The sequence below is a fragment of the Neofelis nebulosa genome, chromosome 5 (genome assembly GCF_028018385.1).
Source record: "Neofelis nebulosa isolate mNeoNeb1 chromosome 5, mNeoNeb1.pri, whole genome shotgun sequence".
NCBI classification, from domain to species: Eukaryota; Metazoa; Chordata; class Mammalia; order Carnivora; family Felidae; genus Neofelis; species Neofelis nebulosa.
The window spans coordinates 60,857,191-60,870,037 of NC_080786.1; the positions used below are offsets into that span (position 1 = coordinate 60,857,191).

General features: G+C 38.4%; 1 protein-coding gene across 1 annotated transcript in view; it reads right to left on the reverse strand.

The window, feature by feature from the left end:
• WDR49 (WD repeat domain 49) overlaps positions 1–12,847 on the reverse strand; it is a 138,131-nt gene that overhangs the window by 40,463 nt on the left and 84,821 nt on the right. Inside the window, exons 10-12 of the mRNA XM_058730420.1 lie at positions 4,343–4,473; positions 1,891–1,989; positions 107–271 (exon numbers count right to left, since the gene is read on the reverse strand). Coding sequence (XP_058586403.1) covers positions 107–271; positions 1,891–1,989; positions 4,343–4,473 — 395 coding nt within the window. The remainder of the gene's footprint in view (positions 1–106; positions 272–1,890; positions 1,990–4,342; positions 4,474–12,847) is intronic.

The following is a 12,847-nucleotide window of genomic DNA, read 5'->3' on the forward strand; positions in this document are numbered from 1 at the left end:
TCAAGCTCTATGGGACCTAGATAGGAATAAACTGTCTTCATTGCTCCCTTTTCCAATGGTTTACAAATATATCCATGTACAATCAAACTCGAAATATATATTTTACCTGTCTCTGCAGTGTTTTTTCTTGCTTCAAGGATGCAAAGCCTCACAACAGCATTATTGTATTTGGTGTTTGTCTCAAAGGAGCAGGGTCCCAGGGTAGCCTGGTTTGCACTGGGGCAGGCAGAGTGGCTCCTCCCAGCACTGAGAAGCTTCTGAGGCTCTGTATCTGTGATGGATACAAAGCTAGGTGTCTTCATGAGGAGAATCTGCTCTTCAAACAGATGCTTATGCAAAACAAGAGGCCCGCCTCCCTCACGGTCTCTGGTGACTCTATCAAGTCTCACAAAAGGCTTCCAGTCAACATCCATTGAACCTTCCGCTATTCACTTCTTCAACACCAACTTGAAAGGCTCATTTGATTCCATTCTGTTTTGCATATTACATACACACTTAATGTGTTTTCCCTTGATATGAATTAATAGGGACTTCATTTCGTTGTCACTGTTAACATCTTAGAAATCCTGATGGGTTCCAGACAAATGTGATTCTAATATCGTAGCATTTTCAGCTTATCAATCATTAATATTAATCTTGCGAATAATGTAATGAACATGAGCTATAATGACTATTTAAATATATTTAAATGATCATTCTTAGCAGTATTGTTTGCTAGGGAATTAACCTGGAGAGGGCATTCCCAGTGGTCCTTTAATTATCACGTGACATCATCTCCAGGCCACATTAAGAACTGGGAATACTCAGAATCTATGAACAGTGTGTGCATAGATAGTTATGAAAAATCTATACAGGAGTATCTTCAAAATTTCAAAGCAAGACATCCATCGCAATGCCTCTTCTGTCTCTTAGAAGTCTGATATTACCCATTTTTCTTATCTATCTCTCTGTGGTTTTCATTGTAGCCACAATTAGGTTTGCCGTAACAGCAAGACGTCATTCTCCTGCAGGCAGAGGAAAAAGCAGAACTGCACCCTCTCCATGGAGGATTCAAATGAACCCTAGTGCTTAGGTCTTGGCACATAAAACAGGCCAGGGCTGCAGGTAAGTAAGCCCTAAATCTCCTAAGGGCTTATTCTTAACAAATTACTCCCTCAGTTTTCACACACAAAAAGCTTTATCTGATGACCTGTCCTTTCCTACGGTCCAATTCAGCTCTGTGAGTTTATCCAATTGAGACAATAGAACCTCACCGGGCTGTGAGGAATGACATATTCATTACCTAAATAAATAAGTCTAAGGAAAAATCTTCAGTATCTAAGGAAACTGAAATAAAATGTGAAAGGCAATTGTCAAGACATTTTGCTTAAGTATAAAGTATTCATGTGCTCTGCTAAACTCCCATAAAATACAATACACTTCCGTCTCATGCTCCTCACAGGTTTCTAAAGCAAGAAATAATTTAAGATTTCCAGGTGGCATAATATTTAATACAAGCTCTAGACTGAGCCTGAGCAGCCTATCAAGTGAACACGAGTTCCTATTTTCCTACTGAGGGGTACCAAGTTTCACTCAAAGGCAATTTGGTGAGGTTTATTGGCAAAAACTAAACTAGATGGAAATGACAGGCCTGCTCCCTGCTGTCAGTAATTCAGAAAAGCTGATGTGGCATAAAGGCAAGAAACAGCACGCCATGGAGAATTTGCTAAGCCAAGGAAATCTCAAGGTTCTTTTTAGTCACTTTGACAAGACAACGGTATCACTAATCCCTTGTGCTTATAGCCAATCATCTATAATTTAGGAGCAAGCTGTATCAGGTACATGCATAAACAGCTAAGCCTACTGTGGTTTGATTCAGCCACCTTATTTTAGTTTCAAACTTGCACTCACCCCATTTTGATTTTAGCAGCCTCCGGTAATCAGGGTGAAGGACGTAGTGAGCGTTTTCTGTGTTGTTGTTCCACAGAATAATTTCTCCATCATAGCTTCCTGTATGAGCCAGGATGGCGAATGTAAATTGTCAGAAAGTTGGAAAATATGAGCAACCGCAATGAGAAGTCATTATCATACTACCTTATGCAAAGTCTGGCACATAGTAGGTACTCTGTATTTTTGGAAACACGAGTGAATAACTAGTACTTTGATTAAACTTTAGAACTTACCATCCTCATAGCACACCTGTGTATTCACTGTGATAGAAATTACCGTCATATCTTTTTATTTTATAGTAATCAGTCATTCAGAATAAGGGCTTTGTAATTAAACAACTTGAGTTTGATTCCCCATTCTACCACCTACTGGCTGTGCACATGTGGGCAAGTTATTTAACTCTACCTAATGCCACAATTTCTTCACCTATAAAACTGGATTAAAAATTATATTTATTTCGGGGCGCCTGGGTGGCTCAGTCGGTTAAGCATCCGACTTCGGCTCAGGTCATGATCTCACGGTCCATGAGTTCGAGCCCCGCGTCGGGCTCTGTGCTGACTGCTCGGAGCCTGGAGCCTGTTTCGGATTCTGTGTCTCCCTCTCTCTGCCCCTCCCCTGTTCATGCTCCGTCTCTCTCTGTCTCAAAAATAAATAAACGTTAAAATTAAAAAAAAAATTATATTTATTTCATAGGGTTGTTGTGAAAAACAGAAAGTACTTAGAATAGTGCCTAGCATATTATAAGTACAATTCCTAATAATCATTATGCTTTTTTTATTGAGTGAAGGAAGCAAATCAAATCATTCTAGGTTTCTGTTTCCTGCATCTATTCACCTTTTCTTGTGTGTGTGTGTGTGTGTGTGTGTGTACACGCTCACATGTTTTCTTTTCCTTCCCTCCCTCCTATATTCTTTACTTAATAATGCTTTCTCCAATTCTAAAATTTTCCCTATAGAAAATCCTTCCCTACTGCTCATCGCAGACAATATAGAAAAGCCCAAATAGTGAGACTCAGTCTGACCAAACTTGTCCTGGGGAGAAGCAATACATGACCAGACTGCTGCTCTTACTGGCTCAGTGAGGAGCGCTCCCTACTGAGCAGAGAGTCAACGTCAAGTGAAGAGGAGAACAGAAGAGCCAAGTTTGAGTGCAATGTACAAATGGTGTCTTTCTTGGGATTTGGAGAAAGAGAGTGATACATACTAAACTCTGTATTGTTCTGGAAGGAGTAACCTGTGTAACTCAAATATTGGCCAAGGATGATGGATTTGCATGGATTAGCTGTATGGGGGAATATCCATCTTCTCCTATGATTTTGAAAGGCTTATGTTGTAAGGTGCTTGACCAAACATTTTCACATAGGACTGAAGGGATGATAACGAATGGAGAAATCATCTACCCACCAATTACAAGGGCCTCTTATGACACTTTCGCAATACAAAGACGCAGCCTTATAGCTTATTTGTCTCCATCACATTTCAGTATGTCATTCTCCCTGCAGAGATGGACTTTCAGCAGCTACCAAGCAAATTCAACTGCAGAGTTGGCCCTACTGGAAAGTAATCAGGTAAGTCCTGAAGACAGTGGAAATTTAAGTGTACACACAGCTGTAAGCCTCATATTGTAACACGTCATAGACATCCTGGCTTTTTTATTATAAGTTTTCATTCCTCTTAATTGATGACATTTTGGGTTCTATTAAAAAAAATTAGGTTGTCAAAATATGGACTCTATAATTTCATGGTGCAATCTATTTTTATAACTTGTTTTCTTTGGCCAGAAACGATACAATGATTTCTGATCCTCTTTCATTTGTCACGTCAAAGCATGCCCATGGAACCTTTTAAGGTCCTGCTTGGATTTGTAGACATTTTGTGAGGTCGGTATTTAACCAACATTACTTAGGCTAAATTGTGTCAAAGGGTTAGTATGTTCCCATTATGAAATATCTGAGTGTCAGAGAAGTGTGATTCGTTCCCATCATCCCTAATGCTGTTTCTGGGAAAAGGATAATAGGATAATAAAAATAAAAGCTAACCATTTACTGATAAGCTTACTGTGTGTCACGCACTGTATTAAGCCCTTACACAGATTATCCTACTCAGTCTTCACTTTAAACCAAGATATTGATAGATTATTGTTAGCCAGAGAAGGCTATGATTACAGTTTAAATAACGTGATTGGTAAGTGGTAGCACCAGGATCGAAAGCCAGGTAGCGATGTTCAAGAGCTGACAGGCGTAGCCACTAATATATTGCCCTAGAGATAAAGACCAAGGGTAGCTGTAAGGGCAAAGGCCAATTCTTCAAGAAATTTGTCCATTTTGGAGTTCTGAAAAGACTTTTTTAAAAGTGACTGAGCCAAAAGAAACCAAACTTTCAACCACCGATTGTCAAGTGAAGGTTCAATTAACCTGTAACAAGAGTTTGTGGAGGTAAAAATGCAGCGCACAAGATATCATCACAGTGCTGTATTCCACCTTTCCATTTCTCAGGCTGGATGAAATATTGATTGAAGTTTTGTAGACGGAACACAGTAATAGCCCTAGTAAAAAGGAAGTAAGATTTAGCTGTGAAACCAAATGTGATGTAGACATTGAGTAGCCAACATCCATTTGTCATCCATAATCCTGAACTTCCTACACTAAACTTTTTTTTTTATTTCTCTTTGAATTCTCTGGTATATTATGAATATTTAATACTAGAAAGTTAATTACCTTTTCACAGTCATTAACATTAAACATGTATGCATTTATCAGATCAATTATCCACCACCAAGACTCTAAACAACATCTCCCCATATGGGTACCATGGAACCACAAAGACTTATTTGACAGTAACAATAAAAAATGACATGAGCCTGTGAAGAAATAATATTTGGTAGTTTGAACAAAATCAGTAAGCTTTCTTTTCATTAGAGATTCCAGAAGAGCTAACATGTTAACATTCCCTGTGGCATTTTCCAGACTTACCTGACCACAGAGTCCTTTTTCATATAGCATTTCGAAGAGCTATCATTTGTGAAACCCACTTAGAAAATGCCACTCCAAGGGAATAGGACTCTGGACAGGCACATTTTGAACAGAAATAATAGTTTTAAAAAAGCCAATATCTTGGGGCACTGCTGTGAATTTGACAGGCCAGGATGGGCAGAAAATGAAATGCCTGGTGCCTAGTAAAGAAGGGAGGAGCATGAAAATTAAATTGTGGAGGCATCAATGCCACCTTGTTTCCACTTGATGATTTAAGTTCTGGCTACCAGATTGTACTAAGTCTCTCTCCTTCTAGAGGCATACACATCTCAAATGAGCATTTACAAACACAGGCTTGGGGTCTCCACCCACACTCTCTCTTCACCTACCCGAAATCCTGCTTCTATTCCTACTGCTCCAAAGGTCTCCCAATTGCTCTATCACAGCAGCTCCTCACTCTGAAGGATGTGGCTTTCTCCTCCTGAGAATTCTTTTCTTTCTAGTACATCCCACTTCTCTTCCTGACTTCCTGATCTTTCATTCCCTGTTCTCTATCCCCCCTTCCATTCTTTCTCCCCTTCTTTTTTAATGTTTATTTATTTTTGAGACAGAGAGAGACAGAGCATGAATGGGGGAGGGGCCGAGAGAGAGGGAGACACAGAATCGGAAGCAGGCTCCAGGCTCTGAGCCATCAGCCCAGAGCCTGACTCGGGGCTCGAACTCACGGACCACGAGATCGTGACCTGAGCCAAAGTCGGACGCTCAACCGACCGAGCCACCCAGGCGCCCCTCTCCCCTTCTTTTACTATGGATGCTCCTTACTGTCACTTCTCTGTTACTCTCTCTCTACCCAAGTGGGCTTGTGCAGGGAATCCACATACCGCTGTAAGTTGCAATCTTGCTTCTCTACAAATGGCTCTAAAATTTATCTACATTCATAACTTTTCCCAGTGCTGAGAAGCTCCATTTGCCAGCTGACAATTTCATATAATTTCCCATCAGCAAGATATCAAGAAATCCAAATTTTTCATCTTCCCTCCACACCAGGTGTGGATCCTAAATTCCCTACTTTGGTTAACAGTTACCAGCACTCCAGCTTCCTGGGTGTTTCTCTTCCTTAGGCACATCAAATGCTTAGATTCCACCTCTGTGAGATGTCACCATATTCATTCCTTTTTATTTAAACAAAATTTTTTTTAATGTTTATTTATTTTTGAGAGAGACAGAGACAGAATGCAAGGGGGTTAGGGGCACAGAGAGAGGGAGACACAGAATCCAAAGCAGGCTCCAGGCTCCGAGCTGTCAGCACAGAGCCCGACGCAGGGCTCGAACTCACGAGCTGTGAGATAATGACCTGAGCCAAAGTGGGTCACTCAACCCACTGAGCCACCCAGGCACCCCTCATTCTTTTTTATTTTAAACAACCAATGACAGCTTCCTAGTTCAGTGGTCACAACCTCATCGTTGAATAATTGTAACAGGCACTTGACCAATTTCATTGCCTTTAGTCTACCCTTTCTGGACTAATCATTCCATTTGGGGACTTTTGATATATATTCATTTTACAGGCATTTCTGGTTTCCACCTGGAAGTCCATAGTCAGGTGCTGCAGGGGATAGAGCCATGAGCATAAAAATGACTAAAATGAAAAGTGAAATGTGGCAAATGCCAAGGAAGTACTGATCAATTGCTGTGGAAGTCCAGATATAGAAAGCACAGAAAGCTGAGTGAGGGGTCATATTTGAGCTGGACCATAACAGATGGCTGGTATTTGGAAGAGGAGGGCACTATACGCAGAGGGAACAGTCTGGTCAAATATAAGTCTAATGCCCCTTTAAAAAAAATTTACTAGTTTTCCATTCTCTACATGGCAAATTTTAAATGTGTGTGCCTACATCCAAAGCCCAATACTTTTGGGGTCTAATCTACAATTTTAGAATTAGTTCTCTCTATTCCTGTATCCTTGATATTCAAAGTCAAATGTGAATGTCCAGCTAAATATTTGACAGAGCTACTGGGAGCCATAGGATAAATACGGCTCACCTTCCTAAGTGTTAATTTTATGTAAAAGAGTTTGGGGGAAATATTTTTTATTTTAAAATAAGGATAAATGAATTTATGTAATAGAATGCAAAATTAATCTGGATTTAAAAAGTAGAGGGGTGTCTGGGTGGCTCCAGGGCGCCCGGGTGGCTCAGTCCATTAAGCATCTGACTTCAGGTCAGGTCATGATCTCATCATTCCTGGATTCGAGCCCTGCGTTGGGCTCTGTGCTGACAGCTCAGAGCCTGGAGCCTGTCTTCGGATTCTGTGTCTCCCTCTCTCTGCCCCTTCCCTGCTCGTGCTGTCTCTCTCTCTCTCTCTCTCTCTCTCTCTCTCTCTCTCTCAAAAATAAATAAAACATTGAAAAAAAAATTTTAAGTAGAATACAAGGCTTCAAATAAATGTCATGATTACAGGAACTGTTTGAACTACTAGAGGTATTCAAAGGCTAAGCTTCTGAAGCACACTTTCTTATTTAAGAAAAAAAAATGTTTATTTATTTTTGAGAGACAGAGAAAGAGCACGAGTCAGGGAGGGGCAGAGAGAGTGGGAGACACAGAATCCGAAGCAGGCTCTAGGCTCTGAGCTGTCAGCATAGGGTCCGGCGTGAGGCTCAAACCCACGAACCGTGAGATCATGACCTGACCTGAAGTCAGACGCTTAACTGACTGAGCCACCCAGGTGCCCCTGAAGCACACTTTCTTGTTCAACACAAATGATATCTTTACTGTTCTCTAAGCACCCTTCACATTTCTAGCTGCTTCGTTTTCATTCATGGTATGCTCATCCATCCCTCTATGGATTTCCTTTCACATACAGTCCCACATCTATCCATCCATATAGTCATTATCTAAGACTCATCTTGTTCTGGTAGACTTCCTTAATAACTAGAGTTGAAAGAAATATTTCCTTCTTCTCATCTCATCTTACACATCTTACACTGTTCACATTTTACTTATAACATGTAATGAATATTATATAGCTATACTCCCCTGCTAGATTACAAATTCTCAGAAACAAGGAATCTTGTCTTATTCTACAATACCACAATAGCAGGCATTGTGACCTACTCATATTGAGTGTTCAATAGATATTTGTCAAATAAATGAATGAAAAATTCTCTGTCCCAAATGTCACTTCCTTAAGTAAGTCTTTTGTGACTACCCTCTCTAAACACTCTTCTTTGAGGGTTAATATCCAAAATACATTAAAAAAAAACTTATACAACTCAACACCAAAAAGGCAAATAATTCCAAGTTAAAATGGGCAGAGGATATGAATAGACTTTTGTCCCAAGAAGACATAAGGATGGCCAACAGACACCTGAAAAGGTCACTAATCATCAAGGAAATGCACATCAAAACCACAATGATATATCACCTCACACTTGTCAGAATGGCTAAAACCATGTAAAAGAACAGTGTTGCTGAGGATGTAGAGAAAAAGGACCTCCCCCCCATGCACTGTTGGTAGAATGTAAAATGGTACAGCCACTGTGGAGACAGTTCCTCAAAGACTTAAAAATGGAATTACCATATGATCCAATAATTCCACTCCTGGGTATTTACTCAATAAAATGAACACTAATTCAAAAAGATATATGCACCCCGATCTTTATTGCAGCATTATTTATAATAGCCAAAATATGGAAGCAATCCAAGTGTCCATCCATGAATAAATGGATAAAGAAGATCTGTATAAAAAATGTATATATATAAACATATAAAATGAAATATTGCTCAGCCATAAAAAAGAACGAAATCTTGTCATTTGCAACAACATGGATGGATCTGGAGGGTATAACGCTAGGTGAAATAAGCCAGTCAGAGAAAGACAAATACCCTATGATTTCATTCCTACGTAGAAGTTAAGAAACAAAATAAATGAACAAGGAAAAAAAGACACAAACCCAAAAAAGCTATTAAATATAGAGAGCAAACTAGTGGTTTCCAAAGGAGAAATTGGTGGGGCAGATGGGTAAAATATGTACAGGGGATCAAGAGTATACTTACCATGATGAGTACAGAGTAATGCATAGAATTGTCGAACCACTGTATTGTGCACCTGAAACTAATCTAGTACTGTATGCTAAACATACTTGAATATATAAAAGAAAATTTGAAGTGGGTAGCACTACTTACTTGGAGTTTTCCAATCAGAATAAAACTTGATTTAAATTAAAAGATAAAATAAAGAAGACTCTCCGTTGAGTCTTTCATCCCTCACCCTACGTCATTTCTCTTTATCGTCATGTGATATCGTGGTCTATATTTATTTGTCTGTTTACTTACTGTCTCTGCTACCAGAAATAAGCTCTAGGGGAGCGGGGACTTTGTTTTTTTTCTTTCCTGTATCACCAGTGCTTAGACTAGTACCTAGCACATAATCGGCATTTAATAAATATTTGCAGAATTGATGTATGAATTATTCTTTCTTTAAAAAAATCAATAATTTTAATACTAATATTCTTTTAATAATATTACTATGAGGCTTAGCAAGGTAAGATATTATAAATAAGGTACTCTGCAGTTCTGAAATTGCCGTGAATCTCATAAGAGCTTTACATGCATATATTTTTAATTTTTTCTTTACTTATTGATAAGTTTGGTTGAAGAGATTACTTTTTGGGAATGGAGAGAGCAGAATGGGAGTGAGAGGGAAGAAGTCAATCCTATATCTCTTCTATTATCTCTCAGTCAAAAGTCAATGTCAAATGTCTTTTTGCCAAGATACCCATATTAACTACATATATTTAGGTTGTATGACCCAAAGGCACAAAATGCTTTTCCCAAGATGGTGTAAAAACCATCCCTTCTGGTATTTGACCTTGTGTGTCAAAATGTTGAGAAACTAATTAGCTGCCACCTTTCCCTTAAAACCTAACCTGAATCTTTCCATTGAAGTGACAGTTATCCTTAAAATACCTTAAGAATCCACACTGCATTTCTTACTTTGTCCATTTCAAAGATAGCTTTTTTTTTAAGTTTGTACTTTTGCCAGGAGTTAAATTGAAGTGCAGAATGAGCCAATTTTAAGGCATTTGAGGAGTCTGAGAGATTTGTTCTTTTGACACTGAAGGAGTTTACTAGTTTCCTCCCATACCCATCTGAGATCCTGAGTCACTGTGTCATCTGTGAAGACGATCAGACCTCTCATTCAGAATGTAGATATAATGACCAATTCTGTGAGAACAAAATTAGTTTACCTGGCAAGTACAAAAAAATACAAAAAAGAAAAAAAAATATTTGGAGGGAAAAAAAAACACCAAAAACCTCTTTTAGGATGAATGAGCTGGGAAAATAACTTCTACCAAAACTAATCCTGTAGAAGTTGTCATGGACAGAACAAAAGAACACAACCAACTATCTGTTCCCTTAGAGGCTAATTGCTCATGTGTTGTTAGTCCCATTATAAGACTCTATCCATGTTCAGTCCATTGCCTTTTAGGCTTAAAAGAAGTATCTCAGAATGTGTTCGATATAAATCCATTCATTTTTATTCTTTTTCCTAAAATTTGTGGTGTCAAATTTTGGACACCAAAACCATCGCAAAATATGATTTGAGGGCTATTTGTGATTTTCCAACATACCTGCCCCCTCCTGACTTCCAACATGGTTATTCAGAGCAAGTTAAACTTTGGAAATTTTCATTCTGGTTCTCATCCTAATAATAGAAACCAATTGAGTCACATAGAAGTATAGTACCAAAGTAAAGCAATTATTAAGAATTTAATATCTCCTGATAGATAAGTTTTATTGTTGAGGAACTTCAAATCCCTAATCTAATTTTGCTTAAAAATACTTTTCTAAATCAAATGATATCAACAGCTATTTATTGAGCACCTACTTTTACAGAGCTTTGTGAAAGATGCTATCAATAATATTTTCAGAACTACTTGAAATTGTACAAAAGATTATTTTTATATTTGTATGAGTCTAGATATTTTACAGAGATAAAACCTTCTTAAACAGAGGTTTTTCCTTTAACAGGAAGGAAAGAAATAAAGTGGGAGAAACTAAAAGCCTTAGTCTATTTTTAAAAAGTATAGAATCATAGAACTTTAGGGCAAGATAAAATCTTGAACTATTATGATTATTTGATTTTGCCAGAACTATAAATATTACATGCAAATGCAAAGTTAATCAATCATCTATTCATATAATTTCACCAATGTAAATATGACCGGATATTTAACCGGGCATTATTTAATTGGCCCTATGTCAACTCACAACTTTGTCTCTAAATATATTTTGCCTAAAATGGTAAGAAACACGTTTCTAGAAGTTCTGAATTTGGGGCTTCTTTTTAAAAGATTTAACATACTCTCTTGATATTAACAAATGTATTTCTAAATTTTTTTAATATGTATTTATTTTTGAGAGAGAGAGAGAGACAAACAGAGCATGAGCATGAGCAGGGAAGGGGCAGAGAGAGAATCTCAAGTAGGCTTCAAGCTCTGACCTGTCAGCACAGAGGCCGACACGGGGCTCAAACTCACAAGCCATGAGATCATGACCTGAGCAGAAGTCAGATGCTTAACCAACTGAGCCATGCAGGGCAGGCACCCCTAACAAATCGTATTTCTAGATAGCCAACATAGGCTCTCCAATTCAGGTTTTGCTTAGGACCATTTCACAATGGCATTTATCATATCCTGCCTTGTGTGAGTTGACTCCCCAGTGAGAATGTGATGCCCCTGAGAGCAAGAATCATGCTTCTTCACATTCAGTCCACCATAGTTACTAACTCAGCACTTTCGACCAAGCTGCCATTTAAAAATATTTGTGGGAAGGAAAAAGGAAAAATAAGAGTAAGCTAAAACTTTGAAGTATTAATTTGATAATACATGTTTTTTATGTGTTTCTTCAAACACACAAAACTGATTCATTAGCTTTGATTGACATAACCAACCTATTCAACAGATTATTTAAGACAATATAGTTGTTCTAGGATTTAATGACTCCATTTGTAACTCAGGAATGGTGGAAAGAGCATGGACTTTGACATGGAGTTCCAATTCAGTTGTCTACTACTTTGTAACATTGACCAGGCTACCCAACCTCTTCAAGCCTCATTTTCTCCCTTGTACAAAAGGACTGGTAATACTTAGATTCCTGGTTTATCATGAAGAGAGAATAGATTTGAATAACTATCCTGCTTGCTCCTTATTCAGAGTGTGACCACAAATAATTGATCTCTCTAGTTCTCAGATTCCCTGTCTACTTAATAAATATTAATTAAGTCATTCAACACATATCATTGAGCATCTACTAAGAACCAGACACTAAACGCGCGTGTGTGTGTGTGCGCGTGCGCGCACACACACACACACACACACACACACACTATATGTTATAATCCAGTCCGATGTCAAATAAAGTATAGGAAGCTAAACAGCACAGACAAATAGGGGGAATATTTCCACCCTGGGAGTAAAAAGAGATGTCCTGATGGAGAAGATAAATGAACAAAGACCTGAAGCAGGAATAAACGTCAGCCCTATGAACAATGTTTAGGGAAGGATTTCTAGAGAAGGGGAGACAATAAAGGCAAGGAGGTGTGGAAAAGTATGGTTTACCTGGAGTGCCCTGATAGCACATTCCTATTTGAGGTGAGAATGGGTAAGAATGAAACTAAGAATAGGCCCAGGCTAGAGGGGGCTTCAAATTATTTTGTAGACACTCTGAAAGGTGTTAAACAAGGAAGTGACATCGATGGAATGCATTGTAGAAAGAAATAATTATAGCTAAAATGTGCAGAACCTAAGAACAAGGCGGTATCACTAGAGAAAAGGGCTGTGACATTCATCAGGTAGAAATGACGCTCTGAATTATACAGTTGTAGTTGAAATAGGGACAGGTTTGAGAAATGTTTAGAATATAAAACAGATAAGACTACTTGGTT